The 25,259-nt window shown below is 42.0% G+C and overlaps 1 protein-coding gene across 1 annotated transcript in view; it reads left to right on the top strand.

Moving 5' to 3' along the window:
* The window catches only part of LOC149780288 (atrial natriuretic peptide receptor 1-like), a 124,214-nt gene that overhangs the window by 39,673 nt on the left and 59,282 nt on the right, over nt 1-25,259 (top strand). The window contains exon 4 of the mRNA XM_089936190.1: nt 22,097-22,539. Within this exon, the coding sequence (XP_089792316.1) occupies nt 22,097-22,539 (443 nt within the window). The remainder of the gene's footprint in view (nt 1-22,096; nt 22,540-25,259) is intronic.

The following is a 25,259-nucleotide window of genomic DNA, read 5'->3' as shown; positions in this document are numbered from 1 at the left end:
CTCACGCACTCATACACAGACACGTACTATGAGGTAAAATGGGTGGGTTTTTTTGAGTTATTGGCAAATTGAAATTGTATTTCTTTTCGAGAAATGTGGGTGGCCCTGAAAAGGGCCTTTTTTTCTTCATGGTGAAGGGGTGAGTTTAAGCAATCAACTTTAACTGCCTTATGCCTTTGCCACGGCCAAGGCCTACTTCTGGACTGCATAATGTTGATGATGATGATAATGATTGGGTTGAAATCACTAAGGGTGGTACGGTAGGCTTAGTCACAGGGTTGACGTGTTTAGCTCGGGAAGGTCGTATTCTCTTCGGTCGTGATAAAGAAGTCTGCTACTTCTTCTTGCTGTTGCTGCTGTTGTTTTTTTCTTACCTCTTCTTCTTGTTGCTGTTGCTGTAGGAGAAAAGCCTGTTCCGCTTCCTTTGCTGGTGCACCCCATTGGATCGTTTTCTGAGTTTCCGTCATGTTGAATCACTGTCGCATAGATTGACTGCACACAAGCGCTAGCAAATCTATATTGACTACGTGACGTCACAGACTGCTCTCTTCGGATTGGATGCGGCTGGCTGAATTTTGTAACGCGTGTTCGGATTGGTGAATGAACTCAATCCGTTTCAATCCTACCTCTGCCTATAAATAAGCGCAGTTCACTGCATTGATTCACCTGTTTCTCGGAGCCGCAAGATGTGGACGGACGTTCAATCTTCAACCCTTGTGTCAACAATGATGTTCAGGACGGACATGCTCATGTATGTCCGGTCCAAGTGGACTGTTGTTGATAGGAACAGATACAAGTCTATGGATGAGGAGAGTTTATATAGAAAGACAAGGATGTCTCAAGAGGGTACTTGTGTATGGACCGGCAGTTAGAAGGAGTTTAAGAAGAAGAAGAAGATGTGACAGATGCCATCTATGTTAATATTAATATTAACATAAACCCAAAGGCCCTTTTCAGGGCCAGCCATATATCTCGAAAAGAGATAGCCTTTCAATTGCCTACCCTTTTTTATTTCATTTTTTATTTTTTTTTTTTTAAAAATAGAGTCCCTCCCTGTTTCAATTTTACATAGACCCTATACAGTCCCAGGGGTTTTTGACCATGTTAAATTTACATAGACCCTATATTGTCCCAGGGGTTTTTGGCCATGTTAATTCCCATAGACCCTATATTGTCAGACGATTTTTCTCCATGTTAAATTTACATAGACCCTATATTGTCCCAAGGGTATTTTTAATGATAAGTCCCATAGACCCTATAAGATCCCCATTAACTACTCTCGCATCCAATCCGAAGAGAGCAGTCTGTGACGTCACGTGGTCTATATAGATTTGCTAGTGCTTGTGTACAGTCAATCTATGCGACAGTGATTCAACATGACGGAAATTCAGAAAACGATCCATTGGGGTGCACCAACAGGGGAGACTGCCCAAGGGAACCCGGACTTACTTTCAGAAGAGGTGAATTGGGATTTTGTGGATTTTCTCTCCTCGCAAGAATTTGTTCCGGAACCTGGGTTACCTTCTTCATTACCGCAAGTGGAGAATTTTAGACAGAGACAGAAAGAAGAATTGGAGAAATTTATACAACGACAAAAGGAAGCGGAACAAGCTTTTCTCCTACAGCAACAGCAGCAAGAAGAAGAGGTAAGAAAAAAACAACAGCAAAAACAGCAAGAAGAAGTAGCAGCAAAGAAACAAGAGGGTGAAAATCAAACGGTCACGGTACTGTTGGACATTTTAGCGGAGTTAAGAAGTCTGAAACAAATGTATCAGACTTCTTTATTACGACCGAAGAGAATACGTCCTTCCCGAGCTAAACACGTCAACCCTGTGACTAAGCCTACCGTACCACCCTTAGTGATTTCAACCCAATCATCAACATTACGCAGTCCAGAAGTAGGCCTTGGCCGTGGCAAAGGCTTAAGGCAGTTAAAGTTGATTGCTTAAACTCACCCCTACACCATAAAAAAGGCCCTTTTCAGGACCACCCACATTTCTCGAAAAGAAATACAATTTCAATTTGCCAATAACTCAAAAATAACCCACCCATTTTACCCTTATAGTACATGTCTGTGTATGAGTGCGTGAGTGTAGCTTCTTATTTTAAAATCAAAACTCAAAGACACTTACCTTATATCATTCATTTATTCTTTTATCCACTTTTTTACAATCCAATTCACAATTCACCACAGAACACTTTAATTAAAAGTTCATTGACTTCTTCTTTCTCCTTGTTTAGTCTCTCTGTTTTTTGAATTTCTTCACCGTTTTTTCCTCATTTTCTTCCCTTCTTCTTTTCTTCTCCTGTTTCTTTGCTTCTTTTAAATTCAATTGTCTTCTTTCTTCCTCTTCTTCCTCTGAAGAATCCCTCTCTTCTTCCGAAGAATCCCTCTCTTCTTCTGAAGAATCCTTCTTTTCTTCTGACTCCTTTGTTTCTTTTTTGGGCAATCTGGAGACCAATGTCCTTTTTCTTTACAATAATAACAGGTATCTTGACTTTTGTCTTTTTTAGCCCCTGTTTTTTTTCTTTTTTGACGGTCTGGACACTCTGAAGACCAATGCCCTTTCTTCTAACAGATATAGCAAGTATCTTGACTTTTATCTCTAAAGGAAGGAGAGTAGTCCGTCGGCTGGTCTAAAGAGAATTTTCTAATGACCCCTCGCAAAGCTCTGACGAAACGTTCCATCTGGGTAGTCTCTTCCATCGTTGTGCTCGGCTTGAGAGTGAAATGAATAGTGAAAGAACAAGACTCACACCCTTTTATATACGCTGGTTTGCCATGACTATAAATTAGTCTATGGTGTTTACACTTGAGTCATTTGACGTTTTTCACTCAAGATGAAACGATCCCATTTATTCGAGAAGAAAGAAGAAGAAGAAGAAGAAAGTAAGAGGCAGAAACGTGATCTATCGCCTCGTACCAGAGCTGAAATCTTGGCACAAATTCATGCCAGTGATTTTGAAGAGGACATGAGTGAACCAGAATTTGAAACCTCTAAACCAAGTTCGTCACCCTTAGTCAACCCTGAAAAATACTATTCCATTCTAGAGACGGAAAAGCGCTCCTCTAGAAAATTTAGAACCACGGCTTACACCTACACGGTGAAGTTTAAAGATTTCAAATCCGACGTACCCTTAGAGAAAGCAGAAGGATTTATCACCGAGATGTGGGATTCTTTGCTCACCTCACTCAAGCGACAATGTCAAGCCAAAGAAGACGATCGCTTGACACTATCCATAGATCACGACGGTTTGAAATCCCCTGTTTGGATCGAGTTTAGCAGACCCGCAGAACTAACCCCTTCCAAAGTCATGGACAAGATTCAACACGTACAACAATCTAATGACCAGTTTGACATCACCGATGGTAAAGCCACACTGAAAATGGCCCACGTCTCTCTTCCTCAAGGGACTGGACGCAAAAAGATGTTATTGGTGGACGACCTTCGCAACACCAAAACAAGTCTCGTCCGAATTAACAACCCTCATGACCAGATGTGTTTAGCTCGAGCCATCGTGGTGGGACGAACCTATGCCAACAAGAACGACACGGTAGAATGGAAAAGAACCTGGAACACTATTCAACGTTCCGATAGAGCCAAACAACGAAACGAAGCAGAACTCCTGTTACAACAAGCCGGACTGTCCAAAGACACACCCTGTGGCATTCCTGAGATGCAAATATTGCAAGATGCCCTAGCTCCACGCTACACCTTGAAAGTGCACCCTCAAGAAATGCGTGGGTCTCTGTTGTTTCGAGGCCAAGATTTTAAGGACGGAAAATACATTCATGTTTATTATCACGATGAACATTTCGATACCATTACCAGTATCACTGGATTCCTGGGATATGCTTATTATTGTGAGAAATGTGATTATGGTTATAACAATCGAGAGCAACACAAGCATTGTGGATTGAAATGCCCAGGATGTTTGGCCTCTCCACCCTGTCTGAGCGAAGAACCAGTGCCTTGTTCGACTTGTCAGCGCACGTTTGTCAGTCCTACCTGTTACCAACAACATCTGAAAACACAAGGTTCACAGAAGAAATGCGCTTGTCAACTCCTGAGATTGTGCCCTACGTGTGGACAAGGCATACTTACCAATAATGCCAAGGCACACGTATGTCGAGGAAAGAAAAAATGTCACATTTGTCACCACATCGTGGACTTGGAACACCAATGTTACGTGCAAAAATACCAACCCCCACCAGAGAAAGAGGATGGTCACAAGAAGAAAGGCAATTTCATCTTTTTCGATTTCGAATGCATGCAAGAGACCGGCATTCACATTCCTAATTTTTGCGTGGCTCATCGAGCGTGCGAGAAGTGCATTCAAGAACCTATCTTCAGTCATTGCCCTCACTGCAGCAAGATTCCTGGAGGGCGTGAAAAAATCTTTCGGGGACCGAACACGTTAGCCGATTTTGCCCAATGGGTCTTAGACCCCATCGACAAGACGTGGAGCCAAGAGGACATCGAACGTTACGGAGATTGTCATCGTCATGCCACGGTGATGGCTCACAATTTCTCCGGATACGATGGACAGTTTCTTTTGAGGTACTATACGGAACAAGGCACCGAACGTCGTAAAGTGACTTTGAACGGAGCCAAAATCATTTTCATGCAAGTGGGACAAGTACAGTTTAAAGATTCGATGAGCTATTTGGCCATGCCTTTGAGTCGAATGCCTAAAACGTTTGGAATGACAGAAATGGCTAAAGGGTACTTTCCACACTTTTTCAATACGGAAGCCAATCAACACGCCGTTCTACCCCATTTACCTGAGGCTCACTATTACGACCCCGACAACATGCGTACCGAACAACGGGAAGCTTTCTACGCTTGGTACCAGGCTCATGCCTCGGACCCTTTCGACTTTCAGGAAGAAATGTTAAAGTATTGTTGTTCCGACGTGGACATTTTACGGCATTGCTGTGGAAAATTTCGAGAACTGTTCATGGAACACGGAGGGGTCGATCCTTTGAAAGAAGCTTGCACCATTGCCAAAGCGTGTTCCTTAGTGTACCGCCAACGATTCATGCCTGAAAACACCGTGGCTGTCATCAGTCCTCAAACGACCCACTATGTCAAGCGTCAATACTCGGTCAAAGCCCTACGTTGGTTACATTACTTGTGCGACAAGGAAGACAAATGGATTCAGCATGCCCGCAACGGAGGGGGTGAAAAGACCATCGGAACGTATTCGGTCGATGGCTGGGACTTAGAAAACCCCAAGATCGTGTACGAGTTTAACGGTTGCTTATTTCATGGATGTCCCGTCTGTTACCCTGACCGTGACACTAAAAATCAGTTTTTACAACGAACCATGGAAGACTTGTACCAGGACACTTGTCAGCGGCGCCTAAAGTTGGAACAGCAAGGATACCAAGTGGTGGAAATGTGGGAACACGAGTACGATCACCGTATGAAAACCGATCCCGAGTTTAAACGTGTCGTGGAAAGTTACCAGTTCATGGACCCGCTGAACCCGAGGGATAGTTTGTACGGAGGAAGGACCAATGCCACCTGTTTGCTGTACCAAGCAAGAGAAAGGAGAAGAAATCAAATACTTGGACGTGTGTTCGCTGTATCCCTACGTGTGCAAATATTGTCGCTTTCCCGTAGGGCACCCGCAATTGTTAACGGAACGCATCGACCTGGTCAACATTCGACAATACGAAGGCTTGATCAAGTGTAAAGTTTTGCCTCCCACGAACCTATACCATCCCGTCTTACCTCACCATTGTCAAGGCAAACTGATGTTTCCCTTGTGCCGTACTTGTGCCGAAACGTGCAACCAAGACCAACCTTGTCAGCACAGCCAGGAAGAACGTGCCTTGACGGGAACCTGGGTCAGCGTAGAATTGTTCAAAGCTCTGGACATGGGATACCAACTGTTAGAAGTGTACGAAATTTGCCACTTTCCCAAGACACAACAATACCACAAGGGTGACCTACTCAGAAAGGCATTTTCGCTGACTACGTGGATGCTTTTTGAAACTGAAGCAAGAAGCCAGCGGATATCCTTCCTGGTGTCACACTCCCGAAGACCAAATAAAATTCAAAGAGAAATACTACGAACAAGAAGGCATCACTTTAGACCACATCGAGAAAAACGAAGGCAGGCGATCGTTTGCCAAAGTGATGTTAAATTGCTTGTGGGGTAAAATGGCACAACGACCGTGTTTACCCAAGACGGAATATTTGACAGAACCTTCCCGCTACTTCCAGATGATTCACGACAAAACCAAATACATGAAACACGTGGACGTCGTTCGAGAGGATTTGATCTTGGTCAATTACGAAGAAGATCTGGACTTTGTACAAGACGACCCTTTTGGAAATGTCATCATTGCGGCTTACGTGACAGCTCATGCTCGCTTAAAATTGTACGAAGCTTTAGAACTGTTAGAAGAACGCGTCCTGTACTTTGACACGGACAGTTGCATTTACATCCATCACCCGATTCAACATCACCCTGACATCGAAGGAGACCGTTTAGGGGCCTGGACAGACGAGCATCCCGACGACAAGATTCTAAGTTTCGTCAGTGGCGGTCCCAAAAATTACGGCTACGAATACCGGGACAAACAAGGAGAAGTGCACACGACGTGCAAAGTGAAAGGACTGACTCTGAATCATCGTACCAGTCGAGTGGTCAACTTTGGGGTATTGAAAGAAGCCTTGCAATCGGGAGAGGATGGAAACTTTAAAGTGACCACTTACCAACCGAACAAGATTGTACGTTTACCCACTCACCACATCGTCAGTCGACCTTTGGAAAAAGTTTATCAAATCGTGTACCAGAAGCGAGTTCGACTTCCCAATCATTTTACCTTACCGTATGGACACGTTGGTATAAAACATTGGTTGTAAGAGGATAGTCACCCACCAGAAGGATGACTTCGCCACAGCAAGAATCGAGCGAGAAACCCAATGAGAACTCCAAGTTCAAACCCTACCATTTTTCAGTCTTCTTACCTGACTATTGTGATTGTGCCCATCGATTGGACACGTTTCAGAAATGGCCTACGGATAGGGAAGGATTACCTTCTTCGCATGTTTTAGCTAGAACAGGATTTGTCTACTTGGGACCTGAGTCAGGATTGGGATACGAGGTACAGTGTTTCGCTTGCGGACTGAAGTTACGAATGGATCTATGTATCTATAAAGATTCAGCTATTCTGGAACGTACTCGATGGTCTCCGCACTGTCCTTACCTTTCTATGGCCTTTCCACCCATCACACTACGGTACAATGTTGACGGTACCTTAGAGACGGTGCCTTCCAGAACAGGACATAAAAAACGTAAAAAAGGAAAGATGTACAAGCTGGAGACTGCATTGCGACTAGTATAAAAAGGGGGCTATGGTCAAGATCGATAGTTCATTGTGACTACCAAGACCGAGCGAACAAGATGAATACTTTCAGAGAAACACAGAACAAGTTGTTTAGAAAGGCACAATTCAAGTGTGAGGCTTCGGAAGTGGAATGCGATTGTGAGCCTTGCGATGGGTACGATGCTGTACCTTGTGACCTGAGCGATGCCGTAAAGCATCATGGGAACTTTAGTGTCCCTACCCCTATCATGGAAAGTGATGCTGTGCGTGTCAAACCTGAGGGATGCGAAAGCGATGCCGCTCGTCCTCTTGGACATTTTACTGGGTTTCGTTTTAAAGGGGAATGTTCACCTTCACGTCTACCCCCCTACGGATGTCATCCAGCCCTGAGCAAACTCCTGTTCTTGTCACGCAACCCTCATCGAAACGAACCTGTGAAAGACGAATATTCGTTTCCTGTGCGTTTGTCGGAATACTGCGACTTTGAAAATCGTCTTCAATCGTTCAAAGGAAAATGGCCTAAGTATCTGGGAGGACCGACCCCCGAAGAATTAGCCAGAGCCGGATTTTTCTACTTGGGCGAAGGAGATAAAGTCAAGTGCTTCAGTTGCGGTGTGTCACTTCACCACTGGGAACCGCAAGATTCGGCCTACGTAGAACATGCTCGATGGTCACCGAATTGTCATTACTTACCCTTAGTGGGACCGAGACATTGAAGTAACTTCTTATCATAATAATCTGTTCATGGATACTTTACAAGAGAACATTCATGCTTTGCCTGTGGAGTTGAGAGAACGCATTTATCGAGAACTGGTTAAAATACAAGTGAAACGTAAAGAACAATTGCATCCGTTACGTCACCGGTGTTTGAACCACTGGTACCTGAAGGCTATACAAGGATTGATTCAATTGAAAGTGTTCCATCGGACAGACATTGATCAACGATCCTCTAGTTTTATAAAGGATTGGTTTGGTATGGACGATTCTAGATGCATCATTGTAAACGTACTGCATCGAATTCCAGAGGAAGAGTTACCGAATTACCAACATCTTGAACACAATGTCAACTTAGTGAAAGAGGAAACTTCTGAACGAATTGTAATGTGTAGATCAGTGACTCAACGATTTAAATTCGACACTGAAGTAAAACCATGTTTGTGCAAAGAGTACATTTCTTGTGTCAGACCAAAGAGGATTTAGTATGACCTATTCATGGATACTTTGCTAGAGAACATTCGTGCTTTGCCTGTGGAGTTGAGAGAACGCATTTACCGAGAACTGATCAAAATACAAGTGAAACGCAAACTCAAAGTTATTCGTCCGTTTTTAAATTATGCTATGTTCCAAAGTACAAGAAGACTGATTATGAGTGGATATTACATTAGGCACAAAGGTAAACGAGGCTATTGGCCACCACCCAACGATTCCAAAAACAGTGTATATACTTATGGATACTTTACAAGAGAACATTTTGGGCTTGCCTGAGGAGTTGCGAGAAAGGATTTACCGAGAGCTGGTGAAAATACAAGTCAAACGTAAAGAACAATTGCATCCGTTACGTCACCAGATCTTTAACCACTGGTACCTGAATGGAATAAGAGGATTGATTCGTCAGAAATTTTTTCAGTGGTCAGACCTTGTTGAACACTTTCAGTTTATGAATGAGGATGGACCAGACGTTCGTAATTTTGGTTACTTCGAGATTCACTTACTGCAACGTATTGAGGAAGACGAGTTAAAGGATTACCAATATTTGTTACATGGAATCTGCTTAGAAAAAGACGAAACCTCTAGACAAACTCTGACGTTTCAGTTACACTATGTAACATTTAAATTCCCTACTGGAGAACGAACGTGTTTGGTTAAAAATTACCTTTATTGCTTCCGAAACAAAGACACTATAAAATCAAGTTGCCATGTCACGGATTATGTCACATATCATTCAACAGATTCCGTGGAAGGAACTCAATGACCATATTCAAACCGTGGATCATTACCATCGATTATTACAAGAACTGTATCCATTCAATTTGGGACGACAAGTGGTGTGTGTCTTAGTGACTTGTTTTCTGGGATTTCGTTTACCAGCCGATTCTTTGTGGACTCTTTACGATCAGTACTTACCACCTCCATGGCCTTAAATGGTCACGAAAAACTCCTTTTGCTCAAAGCCTTGCGTTTTCATCTGGATACTTCTCGACCTCAACAGGAAGAAAAGATTCGTCAACTTTTAGCTACCCGAGACGTGTATGACGATGTGTGTGTAGCTTGTGACTTACATCCCCATTGGACAGATGTCCGTGCCTGGAAAGAATGGGGTTTTGAGGCTTGGACCCAAGAAGTGGCCCAGTATGCACGAGAGTTGTTCAAGGAAGAAAGTTACTTTTCAACCCGTGTTAGTGACGGTGCCAGAAGAACCCGTCACCCAGGACGGGACTGTCGTGGACAGGCCTGAAAGACCCTTTCGGGAGGACACTTGTGTGACCTTACCCCCTACTATAGAACTGGTTAGAACATTACCCAAAACATGTTGTTGTACAGACACTTGTGTTTATTCCACGTTCATAGTTATCATGTGCCTTTTATCCTTGTACTTAAGCCTTTGGCTTTTATGTATTTTTGTCTTTCGTATTCATGTTTGAAACATTCAATAAACGTGTTCTGAAAAAGTATATATACTCTTGTCTTGTTTGTTTTTCGTGTCACAAGTGACATTTCTCACACCATGGCTACCTCTGCTGTCTCTGCTCCCTCTTCCTCTACTGTCAAAGTCATCGACGAACACTTAGATCGTGCCAGTTGGGAGGCTTTGTATCTTCGCCATCCCTTTAACATGCTCATTGCTGGACCTAGCGGTTCAGGCAAAACCGAATTCGTCAAACGTTTGATCGAACATAAACATCATTTGATCGATCGGCCCCCTCAACGAATCGTGTGGTGTTACAAAGAGTGGCAATCGGCGTACAGCCTCTTGCGAGAAAGTCAAGGCGATTCCATCGTGTTTGTGGAAGGCATTCCTAAAGAAGACGACGGCATCGTCTCTGACTCCCGTCTAACCCATTTGGTCATTTTCGACGACATGTTAGGAGAAGACGAAGAAGAAATTAAACTGTGGTTCACGCGCAAAGGGCATCACCGTAATGCCAGTGTCGTTTACATCACCCAAAATTTGTTTCAACAAAGTAAAGCCCATCGCACCATCAGTCTCAATGCGCATTACGTGGTCTTGTTTAAAAGCCCTCGAGATAAATCGCAAGTGCAAGTCTTAGCCAAACAGTTAGGAACACCTTGGCTGACTCAGGCGTACGACGATGCCACTCAAACGCCACACGCCTATTTACTCGTCGATTTGAAACCTACCACCCCCGAGGATTTGCGATTTCGTACCCACTTGTTTCACCACTGGTGCCAAGACGGAGGGCCTGTCCTGTACACGTCTCCGTCCTCGACTTCATTTCACTCCCCATAAAAAAATCTATAAAAACCTCAGACCCTTTTTCGTCTGTCTCACTCTCAGTGCGAACATGACGTCCCTTCAGTCGCATCTTCCCGTCAAATTGATTCGTGCCTTGTATGGCATCAGTCGAGAAAAAGATCCACAAACACGAGCTCGTGTCTTAGAAGCTAGTCTCAAAGAAGTCTTACGATGGTTCACGGTGACGGCACGTCAATTACTCCAATGAATCATTCAGATTCCTCATCAAACCAAACGCTTTTTCGATCGAAACAAAGTCGCTTTGGTCCAACTGGCCGATCCCCGCATCGACACTCAAACCAAAAAACAAATCATTTTGAAACCTGGAGGGAGCGGTACTCTAGGAGGGGTCATCATTCGCTCACTCTTAAGATGGGATCCTAATGCCCCCAAAGTTATCCCTAAGACAAAAGTCCAACGAAGCCCCAAGAAGAAAAAGAAAAAGACCAGGTCCCCAAAGAGAAGAACTTCTCCAGTGGCGGGACCCTCCTCTTACAAGACACCACCCCGGAAAAAGAAAAGAAGCCCCAAGAAAAAGAAACAGAGAAAAAGTCCCCAGAAAAAGAAAAGTCCACAAAAGAAAACTAGTCGCAAGAGAGGCGCTTCGGCCAGGACGCAACCTTACACTCGCAAACCACGACCTGCCACAGCGATGACTGCGTCTCCGGCAGCCTCACCTTTATCCACTTCTCCGTTGATGTCACCAGGAACTGAAGAGTACTTGGAGACGTTGATCACACCAAGAACTTCTCCGTTGATGACCCCCAAAAGAACTTCCCCAGTGGCAGGACCTTCCAATTTAGTGGCAGTGGCTGCTGCTCACAAAGTACCTTCTCCCAAAATCAAAGTCCATGAAAGATCGGGCATGTTACAAAGTTTACTGGATTTGTCCAAGCAATAACTGGCTCGATTTAGTCCTTTACGTACCCCTGCACGACGTGTCATGCCTGTCCTCAAACTGATACGCCGTAAAGACAATCAGTGGCGACGCGTTCCAGTATAAAAAAGGCCTGTGACCGAGTAGGGTATCAGTGTTTTTTGGTGCTCCTAAAGACTCAAAGATGTCACCCTCCAGAAAACCCCAAGGAAAGAAAAGGAAAGGACTGCCACCACGTTTAGCCAAACATGGGGACCTGTTATCTGTCCTGTCCAAAGCTTCTCGACCCCTACGAAAAAAACTCATTCAAACGGCCTCCAAAGATATCATTGATACCGTGTGCGAATGTTGTTTGAACGTTTTGAAAGGCACGATCCCTTTGTCCAAACACCAGAAACAATGCTTAAGCAAGCATCGTCACGTTCTTCGCCAAATGGTTCGAAAGAAAATTCCCATTCGTCAAAAAAAGAAGATGTTAGTGCAACGTGGAGGCATTTTGCCTCTCTTGTTAGGCCCCATACTGAAAGGAGTCTTGGGAACCATGTTGGGAGGTCTGGTGGGAGCAAGATAAAAATGCCTTCGGAAGTCCCAAGATCTTAGAATCGACCCCTGACAACCCCATGGAAGGACGAAAACTAGCTTTAGTGCCTTACAAACGATGGATGGAATGCCATCGGTGGCAAGAACAACGCACCCCGCATTTACCTCCCAATCCCAATTTGAGCGAGATGTCAAGGTTACAACACGAATTGCAATCCTTGATGGATCGCCAAGATTTGTCCGAAACAGAAAAATCGCAGAAGTACGGTCAACTTTTGCAACGACTGCAACTCTTTCACCAGAAAGCTTTAGACGAAACAGCTATATCCACTTTGAAAGATTTTAAGACCTTGATGAAAAGTCCAGCACCATCACCAGTACCAGTACCAGTGGTCAAGACAGAAAAAGGAAAAGAAGAAGAAGAAGAAGGGTTTCAAACTCCACCAGAAAAAGTACGCAAGTTAACAACACCACCTACCTCCAGAATTGGATGGATTAAAAAGATGATGGCCACCGCTTCTTCATCACAAGAGAAAAAGAAAGTGAAGACAGAAGTGAAACAAGAACCGATATCCCCCGCTCAGACATCCTCCTCCTCCTCTTCAACACCTATTGCCGGTCGCACACGCAAAGCATTGCAATCCAAGAAAATACCTCAAGAGAAAAAGAGTAGCCTCTTCCAAGAGTGGGTGCCTTATTAACACACCAATCAACACAATAAATGGAAAAAGTCTTAGCCAGCATTTACTACGATCCCTCGCATCCTGCAGGTTACGCAGGAGTTCAAAAATTGTATCGTGCTGCCAAAACGCGACTGAAAAGTCTCCGTTTACCTCAAGTGCAACGATGGTTACAAGAACAAGCTACCTACACTTTACTCAAACCCATTCGACGCAAGTTTGCCAGAAGTCGCACCCGAGTGGAAGGCATCGATCATCAATGGCAAGCCGATTTAGCCGATGTCTCTCATTTGACCAGCTACAATCGTGGCTACAAATATTTGTTTTGTGTCATCGACGTCTTTTCCAAATTTGCCTGGGTGGTACGATTGACTTCGAAATAAAGCAGCGAGTTAGTGCGAGCCCTGCAACGAGTGTTGAAACAAAGCGGTCGTCACCCTCTTCGATGGCAAACGGACAAAGGCACCGAATTTCTGAACCAAGCTTTCCAAAAAGAATTAAAGAAACGTGACATTCATTTTTTTACCACCGAGAATCCCGAAACCAAAGCCAGCATCGTGGAACGTTTTCAACGCACTTTGAAAGAACGCATGTGGAAATATTTTATGCATCACCACACTCTGAAGTACATCGACATCTTACCGCACCTGGTGCAAGCGTACAACCAATCTTACCATCGAAGCATCGGACGTGCCCCGCAAGACGTGCCTCCCGAGAACGAAGTGCTGGTGTTCGAGCGTCTGTTTGGTACGTCCCCGACGAGGGCTGTCCCCAAGAAAAGTGGAGAGTTGGCCGTAGGAGATTGGGTGCGCATTGGCAAAACCAAACGCACTTTCGACAAAGGTTACTTACCTAACTGGACGACCGAATTGTTTCGCGTCACTGGACGAGTGCATGGCCGTCATCCTGTCGTCTATAAATTGGAAGACATGAACGGAGAAGTGCTCAAAGGAACGTTTTATTTACCCGAGTTACAACGTGTCACCAAAAAAGAAGACGACGTGTACGACATCGAAAGCATTCTCGAACGCAGAACCCGTAAAGTGGGCAAACGACGTGTCAAAGAAGTCAAAGTACGTTGGAAAGGATATCCACCCAGTTTTGATCCTTGGATCGACGCTTCGCAAGTCATCGACTATAAAAAGAAGTGACCATCATGCCCTTTCACACAGCAGACGCAGCTACGTCGACCACTCCTTCTTCACCTAGTTCTTCTGTGCAAGATTTACAAAAACAACCCTTGTGGGTGTGGTGTGGAGAACGTGTGCCTAAAACGCAAATCGTCTTTTTCTGCCAAATCTTCGTGGTGTATTGTGTCATCGGGGCAGCCATCGCCAATTTGAGTCTGCAACAAGGAGACAAACAATTGTGGACCATTTTATTGAGCAGTTGCATCGGTTACCTGCTTCCTAATCCCTCCCTGAAATTCTCTTCCAACGGGAACCACGGGAACCTTGTGTCCAGTGCCAGTGTCAGTCACCACTTCAACCACAATCAGAACCCCATTTTAGACGGAGACACGCCTCTGACGTCCAGTAACCCCTCGGAGAGCCACAGAACTCTGGAATTATGAGTCACCAAAACCAATTTTACTTAACCTTACCCAGTGACAGTTCCATGGAGGTGTTTCCCCACAACACGTTGTGCTGTTACACGGCCAAATTACCTCAGGCCATCCCCTTAGATCACGAAGCCCATTGGGAAGTGGCTTTAGTGGAAATGATTCACCCAACCCAAGTCCTCAATGTCCTTCCCAATCAAATTTTTTTTCATGTGGAAGTTCATGACGAGCCATTGCAACAGGAGTTGAATAAGAAAGTCATATATGACAATAAAACCTATAATGAGAAAACTCAAAAGTGGACCTACCACTTGTTCATTCCCCCAGGTTATTATTTTAGTGGTCAACATTTGGTCAACACCATAGCTGCCAAGTTTAATGGCGTGTTTGGGAAAGCTTTGGAGAATGTCAACAAAAGTGTCACCATGGAGTACCACAAAGTAGCTCGCCGCTTCTCGATGAAATTTGAGCGGAGTAAAATCATGTCCATTTTATTTTGTCCTGAATTGTTTGACATGTTGGGCGGAGACATGAACCTGAGAATGACCATACTCAAGAACAACGAATTACCCATCGTTTACGACAACGAGTCTTTTAGCAAGTTATTTCGTACCCCAGTAGAACTGAACCAAGGACTGAATTTGATGTTTGTGTACTCCGATGTGGTGGAGTATAACGTGGTGGGACACACCTCCGTACCGTTACTGCGTGTCATTCCTTTCAAAGTGGATTCTGCCGCGAACGCTGACGAGGAAGGTGGAAACACTTACCACGTCCACCGCGAATTTGTCCATCCTCACTATTTGCCAGTCAGCAAGTCGTATTTGGACACGGTCAACATTACTATAAAAGGAGATCTGGGACAAAATATTCCATTTACCAAAGGAAAAGTCACGGTGAAACTCCATTTTCGAAAACGGTTCTCTCACGATTCGTAAGTAAGTCATGTATCCAGTGTACCGAGGGGTTGCACGACAGCGAGGACAGGGTTTAGGAGACATGTTAAAATCGGCCTTTCGTTCGGTGGCCCCGGTGTTGAAACCGATGGTGACACGCGGATTGCACGCCTTGAAAGATGCGGCACTGACGCAAGGCAAAGAATTTCTCCAAAATGTCATCATCGACAAACAAAACCCTAAAGAAGCCTTCATGAGGGCAAGCAAAAATGTCTTGCTGCAAACGGGTAAAGACATTTTATGCCGACGAGACACACCTATAAATGCCCTGCACCCTACCGAGTCAGGCATTCAGCAAGGACAAGGCAGAAAGAGACGACGAAGAAAACACCCTTTCACCAGACTTCAAGCGAGAAAAGCCAAGAAAAGAAGAACCGTTCGAGACTTAGACGTTTTCGATTATTGAGACACAGAAAAAAAAATGATGCACTGAGAGCCATGTGCTTGTTCCAAGACGAAACTGGATATGTTTGCCATGCCCCCCACCATGATGACGATGCAAGAATCCCAGTGGGTGGAATTTCATCCAGTCTCCTCTTTGACGGATTCCGCTCCCATCGAGTTCGAAATCAAAGGACAACCCGAAGATTACATCGATCTGAATAGCAGTTACCTATATTTGAAAGTGAAAATGATCAAAACGGACAACAACAATCCCGGAGCCAATGATAGGGTAGCTCCTGTTAACAATTTCATGCATTCCTTGTTCAGCGAAGTGGACTTGTACTTGAATAACAAACTGGTCAGCAGCAGCATGGATACTTACCCATATCGTGCCTACTTGGAAAATCTCTTGACGTACGGAAAAGAAGCCAAGAATACTCATCTGGATGCTTGCGTGGTATGGAAACCTGACACGGCAGGTGTAGGCACGTTTAGCGACACAGCCCTGACAGAAGATGACAATCCTCACAATGTGGGGTTTAACACACGTAGAACTAAAATTCTGCAAGGGCGAAGTTTAGAACTGATGGATCGTTTTGCATTTGGACATGTGGTTACAAGAAAAGTATTTGCTGAACGGCGTGGATATCCGCCTGAGACTGAATCGTAGCACTGCCGCTTTCCATTTGATGGCCCATGCCAACGAATACAAAACTGTTATCCAAGAAGCCAGACTTTACGTACGCCGTGTGGAAGTGTTACCTAAAGTGGGAAACGACATCAGTCAGACGTTGAGCAGAACGACCGCCAAGTATCCCATACGACGTGTGGAAGTGAAAACGTTCACCATTCATGTTGGACAGCGATCCATGATCGAAGATCATCTGTTCCAAGGACAGTTACCCAAGCGTTTGATCGTTGGTATCGTCAGGAATTCAGCTTTCAATGGACTTCACAACGAAAATCCTTTTGAGTTTCGACACTCTAGCGTGTCCAAAATCGAAGTCAGTCGCGACGGCAAGACCTTGTGTACCCGACCCTTTGAGCCTAACTTTGCCCAGAACAATTACTTGAGATCGTACTTGTCCCTGTACGAAGCCACGGGACAGTTAGGGACCAACACCAGTCACGGGATTACGTACGACGATTATGCAGGAGGCTATGCTTTGTGGGCTTTCGATTTCACTCCAGACCAAGGCAGCGACGAGGGACATTTCCACCCTATAAAATCCGGCCAGATTCATGTGGAAATTCAGTTTGCAAACCGAGACCCTGCTGATCCAACGTTGAACGTCATCCTGTATGCAGAATTTGACAATACGATAGAAATCAACAGTTTGAGAGAAGTCATTCTAGACTATTAGAAGCCATGGAAGACTGTTATCCCTCTTTACCTAGTGGAGAAACTTTGGACATGGAATGTAAGGAGACTGTGGAAGAAGAAGTGATCATGATGAAGTCAAGATGGCCAGAACAAGAAGCCCATTTAGTCTCCTGTTTTGCCAAACACTTGGTCGAAAAAATGACGGAATTGTTCAAGAAAAATTGCTATGGATGTCAAAACGATCATCCCAGTCAAATTCAACACGATAAATGCCTAATGTTGAGTCAAGAAGAAAAATTGGACGAGTATCTGGACGAAGCTTGGAGTCTCATCTCGGACAAAGACGTGTTGCACCAGTGGTATAAAGACTTGCGTGAACATTCTTGTCCACCATTAACCACTCAAGAGATCCACTGTATCGAAGCTCTCCTGAATCAGAGTGAGGAAACAGAACGAATAACCGTTTATTCGTCAGACATTTTCAAGCAAAAAGTCAGGATCGAATTGACGACTTATTATTACCTGTGAAGAAAAAAACACACAAATGGATACCTGGGAACTTTATTACCTTTTGAACCACAGTTCGTATACGGCTTCTTGGAATCCTGTCGTCTGTGCTAAAGATGAACTTCCTCATCGCAAACCTAAAGACCATCAAGCTTACGTGATCAACACGGACGACAGTCATCTCCCAGGAACCCACTGGGTAGCCGTCTACTTTCCTCAAGAAGGATGTGTGGAATATTTCGATTCGTACGGATTGCCCCCTTTGGAAGACGATATCATTGACTTTATGAGAAGAAATGCTCAGACTACCCGATTCAATAATGTGAAATTACAAGGCACAGATTCCTTGGTGTGTGGACAGTACTGTGTGTATTTTCTGCATCATCGCAGCCTGGGCTATTCCTTAGAACGTTTAGTGACTCATTTTGATCCTCGTTCTTCTACTAGAAACGATGTGAAAGTAGATCGATGGTTTTGTGACCATTATGCTTATCTTTTGTCTCAAGCTAGGAAACGTAGCGTCCATCAATGGCCTAATGATTTCCAACAGTGGAAATCACAATTTCATTCACAACGTTGTCAGCCCTGTTTAAAGTAGACTGTATCTGAAGAAAAATGTTTGATGTTATAATGTTGGATTATTGTTAAAAATATGTTAGAAATGTTGTTGTTTAGTGTTAAGTGATTTTTGAATAAAAAATGTTGTGTTTTGAAAAAAATGCCTTTGTCTTTTGTTTAGCTATAAGAATGTTGGATTGATGCTCTTTGATTTCTTACTATCCCTCTCATGACACTCACTGAACGTTGCGGCTCGAAAACCGTGTGGGGGATGTTTTCCTTCACGTCCGCGCTTTGACTTTAAGAACCGGGGTTGTTTCCAGTCTAACCATCCATTGTCGACTCATCCTCCTAAGAAGATGTGCTCCAAACTAGCTAAGCTCAACGAAGCCTACGTGAATTTGCATAGGGTCAGACACAGTCTGATACCGAGGCCAGAAGAAATAGAGAATGTGAGAATGTTAGAAATCACTGAAGACCTGATAGAAGAACTCTTCAGAGAAGAAATGAACAGGGAAAAAGAAGAATGGACAGAGAAGTACAGACTTCAGAGACAGCAGCAGCAGCAACAACAACAACAGCAGCAGCAACCTGAACCTGACAGAGGCTTTGTCGATTGCCGTATCGACACCAAAGAGTTCTTCTTCTCTTTCCGAAGAAGCAGACCTATTGCCAGAAAGTCTATAATCAGAGGACATCGCATTCTTAGAAACTAAAAAAGAATGCCATAGCAAGCAAAAAAAAAAAAAACAGCCCTTTTCAGGGCTACCCAATACTCTAGAAAAGAAATAACGATCGATTTGCCAATGTGTGTAGGTAGAGTAGTGTGAAAATAAACACTAACTCTTTATTGATAGTGAGAGTGTATGTGTTTGTGTGTTTGTGTTATTAACAGTTCACGTAAGTTTAGGTCAATAGTAGATTAAAATAATGTATTTTTTGGTGTTTGAGGTGTATATTTGGGGTTAGATTGGATTGCTTTGCGTATGTAAATAGTCTATTGAAGTGATTTATAACAAATTTTTAGAATAGGAATGGGTAGCATAAAAAGTGAGTGAGTGTTTCTTTTAGGTCCGCGCGTTGTTGTTTTTTTGGTCATGATCTAGGTAAGATGAATTTTATGTTTTTAGGGGGATGTTTTCCTTCACGTCCGTGTTTTCATTATAAATTGAAACTCATTCGTCAGTCTAGCTACCCTTGTTGATTGATCAACACCACCACCAGAAGAATGAACACCAGAATTGTGAAACTGTTAGAACTCCAGATGCACCTGGAATATGCCAGGCGCATAGTAAATGAACTATCAGCGGAGGCTATCGTAGAAGAAGCAAGAATAAAGAAGGAAGTGGAGGAGAGAAGAGAGAGGGAAGAAGAGGAAAAGAAAATAGAAGAGAGGATGTCGTACAATATTCCCGAGACAGAGGACTGGGGTGCTGAAGCGAATCATCCCGCCTCTGCACTCTCAAGACAAAAAGTAAAAAGAGACTGGAGTCAAAGATGTGTGTGTGGCGCCAGGCCTGGAAGGTGCAACCATTAGATAGGTGCATCTGGAGTTGAAAAAAAACAGCCCTTTTAAGGGCTACCCAATACTCTAGAAAAGAAATAACTATTAATTTGCCAATGTGTGTAGGTAGAGTAGTGTGAATATAAACACTAACTCTTTTTAAAAAAATGTGAGGGTATGTGTTTGTGTGTTTGTGTTTGTAAGAGCTCAGGTATGTTTGTGTGAATAGTAGATTATGGGTTTCTTAGCGTATGTGAAGAGTATAGTTAGGGTTGTATTATATGAAATGAGAAAGTAGGGGGATGTTTTCCTTCACGTCCGCACGTTGTTCGGTCATGATCTAGGTAAGATCAATTTTTATGTCTTGGGGATGTTTTACTTCACGTCCGCGCTTTTTGTATAAGAACCCACAGTATTCGTCGTTCAAACCATTCTGCAAAGAATAAAAAAGAAGATGGCTTCGAACCACCTTAACAAAATGGAAAAATTGCAAAACGTCATGGACAATTTAGGAATGTTTGAGCAAATGTTGGTTAACCTAAACGAGGATCACTACTCATATAGTCCCCATCGAGTGAAGATGGAGATAAACAATTTACGAAAAATGAAGGTAATCATCAGTGATCTGTTGAAAGAAATAAAGGAGGAGAAGGAGGATGAAGAGGAAAGGATAAGGATGAGAGGATGGAATGAAAAAATTGAAAAAGAAGAAGAAAATGAAAAGAGGAAGAAAGAAGAGGAGGAAGAGAAGAAGAAAGAAGAGGAGGAGAAGAAAAAAAAGAAAGAGAAGAAGAGTGTAGGAGATAAAATAAGAACTTGGTGGAGGAAAAGAAGAAATTAGAAGAAGAAGAAAACCCAAAGGCCCTTTTCAGGGCCAGCCATATTTCTCGAAAAGAGATAGCCTTTCAATTGCCTACCCCTTTTTTAAATTTAAATTTAAATTTAAATTTAAAAAAAATTTAAAAAAAAAAAAATCCCATGTTCAATTCCCCTTGTCCCTAAACAAGCCCAAACTCTATTCCCCATGTTAAATTCCCCTTGTACGTAGAGTGACCCACGATTTTTCGCCATGTTAAATTTCCATTGTACGTAGAGTGTCCCACGATTTTTTGCCATGTTAAATTTCCATTGTACGTAGAGTGTCCCACGATTTTTTGCCATGTTAAATTTCCATTGTACGTAGAGTGTCCCAGGGGTCCCTGTAATGCTAATTCCCATTGTACGTAGGGTGCCCCACTTTACTACTCCCCTCCCCCAGCTCAGCATTCGTGCTTAATGGAAAAAATGCGCAGAAATCTGGAGTGAGAGAGAAAAAGAATTTGGGCTGGATGTAGACATTGAAACTGAACTTACTACAAAATAACCTACGAGAATATGGTTCGTTGTAATAGTATGTGAACACTTTCCTTGGGATTTATCTACAATGTTTAAATAATCAATGATTTTTGTCATTAAAACTATCTTTCATGTTTAAATCTTAAGTGTGACTTATATTGATTTAATCAAAGTGAATACAAACAAATAGAGACTAAAAAAAGAAAACAATGAACTTATCATTATGCAAAGGCGACTGTAAATAGCAACAAAAGGTATAGAACTACATTTTGTAGCGGACACACTCGGAAGGATGTGAGGAATTCATTCACACAGTTGCCTGTAGTCTATCTTGAACTCCGCTGAAAGGGCAAATATATCTATTTGTACGTGATATAAATAAAATATATGTACAGAATGTACACTGTATCAATGATATACCACGAGATGTATACATTTTTCATTAAAAAGAAACTCGGCAAGCCTCGTTCGTTTCCTTTTAATTAAAAATGTATACATCTCGTCGTATATCATAGATACAGCGTATATATATATATATATATATATATATATATATATATATATATATATATATATATATATATATATATATATATATATATATATATATATATATATATATATATATATATAATTGTTATTGGCCACAAGGTATTACTAGTAGGTATCATCGCATTGATTATATACCGTGTACAGTGTTTAAATGTATTAATTTTGCCGTAGGATAACCCTACCCACAAAGTCAATTATAGAGTCAGCGATAAATAATTTACTATTAGATATATAAATTAGAAATGTAAAATTATAAGTCATATAGTCCGTGCCAATCATATTACTTCCCAGCTCAATGTGCGCTGCCATGTGCGTTCAAGAACAACAAGTGTTTGACAGTGTCTGTGACAAGGAGTTATATCTGGGCTTTTCGGCCATAGTTCCTATAAGGGAATCATCAATAGACAGCTGTTAACGTTTAGAAACTATTGGTTAAGAGGTTCCCTTCAGAAGATTAGACTTATACAATTATTGAATAATGCCGTGTCGATGTTGCAGAGGTTCTGTTTTCTTATTTACGTGTGCTATTTTGTTTGCGATACATGCTTCTGCCGAGGTGAAATACAAGGTTGGTGTGCTTCTAATGGTTAACGCAACAGAGCCTTTCGACATCAGACGTGTTGGTCCAGCACTAACATTAGCCTTCGAGGTTGCGAAGCGAGACTATGGGGTTCATTTTGAAGCGATTTACAACGGTTACACTGACAACTGTCCGAAGCGAACCACTATTGGTCACATGGCCGAATTGTACTATTATGATCACGTGAAGGCTTTCATAGGCCCCGCTTGTTCCCAGACTCTGCTTTATGCCGGCCAGCTTGCACACTATTTGCACGTGCCGATGGTCACAGGGGCCGGAGAACTGCCTGTTCGATCCATGGAGACAGGTGACGCGTACGAAACAACAACCACACTATCGTACAACCGGGCCCAAATATCAAGTAAGAGAGAGAGAGAGAGAGAGAGTGGGGGGGGGGGTATGTTAATACACAGTGTATTCGAACGTTATTGAAAGTAATTTTGCGCTAGGAACTGGAAAAGAAAAGCTGATGTACGCTGAGATACCAACCAGTATTTCAGTATGTTAATTCTCGATTGTTTAAGGGTCGTCTATGACGTAGTCTAAAGCATCAACAGTAGACGTGAAATTTATGATTCCAATAAAATACAATTATAGTCATGAACTGCTTTTAGCATGATGTAAATTAGATTAATTTATTAGTTTGAGCAATTTTCATGTTGTGTTGGAGTGCTCCGTGATTTTACATTTAATGTGGGATGGGGTTGGGAGCGTCATATACTTTATTACTTTATTTCGAAGAAAAAATGCAGAAAATGTTTTCATTACATCACCATAATGTCTTTTTGTTACATAATGAAGATGCTGTGTGGCGTTGCCATATTTAATGAAATATAATTTAAATTATTGCTCAGTTACGACCATTATAGACCGTAGGGAAAACAAATTCATTCAGGCAATAAAAGAAAAGGACATACAAAGACGAATTGTTAAAATACATATATCTGTGGGCGACAACCAGGAATAGGAATGTGAAAGTCACAATTAAATTTACGTCTATTTCATTGCATTCCGATATTTATTTCGCGCGACCTTTATGAACCGATACATCTTTTGTACGAACGGTCATGTGTCAGCAAACTGAAACATCCAATGGGTAAGCAATAGTACTTTTTAACTTTTAAATTCTTGATATACAGTATTATCCTGGTTTGAAATCGGTTTAATTTCAGATTAAAACTGTCTTATTTCAAACTACATTATATTACACAAGGATGATAAACTTTCATTGTCACATTTACTTTAAAAATCTACCTTTTCTGTTTCTAATCTATGTAAACCAGTTTTAACGACGTTAAACCTTTCTCATTGACTTGTCCCTGATATCTAGCATGTAATTATCTGAAATATCAGCTTTAAATCCTTTTTTGAAGCATGTGATGTAATTTTTCTCTTGAAATCTTCTTCCTTTTCTATTCCAGTACGAAATATATTTTGAATCTTTGTACCTAGCTACTCTTCAGTTTGGAAAAGAGTTTAAACCTACTCTGGTACGAAATGCTAGAATTAGGCCCACTGTATTTCATAACTTTTTAGTTTCGACTTTTCCATGGAAAAGAATAGTAACTTGGTTCGTGTATTTTTTAGGCTAGTCAGTCTTCTTTTTCATGATAGACCGGCAAACACGTTTATCGGTAACACAGACCATGCAGGGATATTGTTCTGAATACATGTGAAAATAGAATCACACCCACGCATTTTATGTAAACGTATACTGCTATTTTATTGTTTGTATCAATTAGAATGTTTCGGTGATAAAATCTAATCTGGTTTCGCGCTTAATGAGTTATGCAAAGCATAGTATACATTTTTATTGTTATATAACTCCATTAACTTGACTATATTTCAGGTGGTTGGAGCGTCCGCCTCGGATGCGAGAGGTCGTGGGTTCTAACCCCGGTCGAGTCATACCAAAGACTTATAAAAATGGTACTATCAGCTGTCTTGCTTGGCGCTCAGCATTAAGAGGTTAGTGTTAGGACTGGTCGGCCTGGTGTCAGGATAATGTGACTGGGTGGGACATCATGCTACATGTCTGTGGCATGATGCCCCAGTGCTAGACATCACGATAAACTGCCACATCATAGCGATATCAATGTAAAATTGTTAAAGCTACGTTAAAAATCCAAATCACACACACACACACACACACACAATATTTCAGGCACGGGACATACATTTTCAATTTTATCCAATAGCATATTAAATATAGTCTACGTAGGTGACTATTGTTGCTTCTCAAAACATTATGTGACAGTAGCACTTTCTTTCCTCCATGAAAGACAGTACTTTTTCATTTTTATAGCATTTATCATTCTGCAAAAATATTCATAAAGAATTTAAGAAGAAATACGATGGAGTAGCGAGTTATCTTAGCAACTTTATAAATCGTCTGCTTCTAGCAGGATTCCTATAAATAGTATATAGTAATAAATAAAACATTCCATTCTGTCTTTAACATGCCTTTATTATTATTATTATTATTATTATTATACCTGTTGCTATTGCCATAGCTGTTGCTGTTACTACTAATATATCCGCAACAACAACAACAATACTAATAATAATAATAATATTGCTACTATTACTAATTCTAACCCTTGGCAGAGTCATAAAGGTTCAATTACATTAATCTGTCATATCCCGAAGTTATATTTATATAATTGTTCATCGATTTCGTGCAGCATTCATTTGCGTTACTTAAGTAAGTATAGGGACATTAAACATACATAAGTGTAAGGATATTAGCTCAACAACAACGTCCAGATTTATATAATATTTCAAATTCTTTCGAAGTTGATGTTAGGTTATCAATTCTCTCCTTTCTTTCTATTCAAAATGCCACCCTGAGGTCACAGGACACTTTTACGTTTCAGAACGATATAGTCTTGTGAAGAAAAAAAATGGTAGTAAAAGTTAAACAATTAAAAAATAAGAAAAAAAAATTTCATGAAGAAGAATTTAAATTTGTGAATATATTTGACTTAAATGTTTCGCTATATTCATCCTTTCTTGGTACTCGAAACATCAAATCAACACGATACTTACCACTTACCACGTGTGGATTGTCCATTGGGACGC

Source organism: Sinohyriopsis cumingii, chromosome 16 (assembly GCF_028554795.1).
Source record: "Sinohyriopsis cumingii isolate HCF-2022 chromosome 16, ASM2855479v2, whole genome shotgun sequence".
Lineage (NCBI taxonomy): Eukaryota > Metazoa > Mollusca > Bivalvia > Unionida > Unionidae > Sinohyriopsis > Sinohyriopsis cumingii.
The sequence above is the reverse complement of the archived record's forward strand: the minus strand, read 5'-3'. Positions and strand labels throughout refer to the sequence as shown.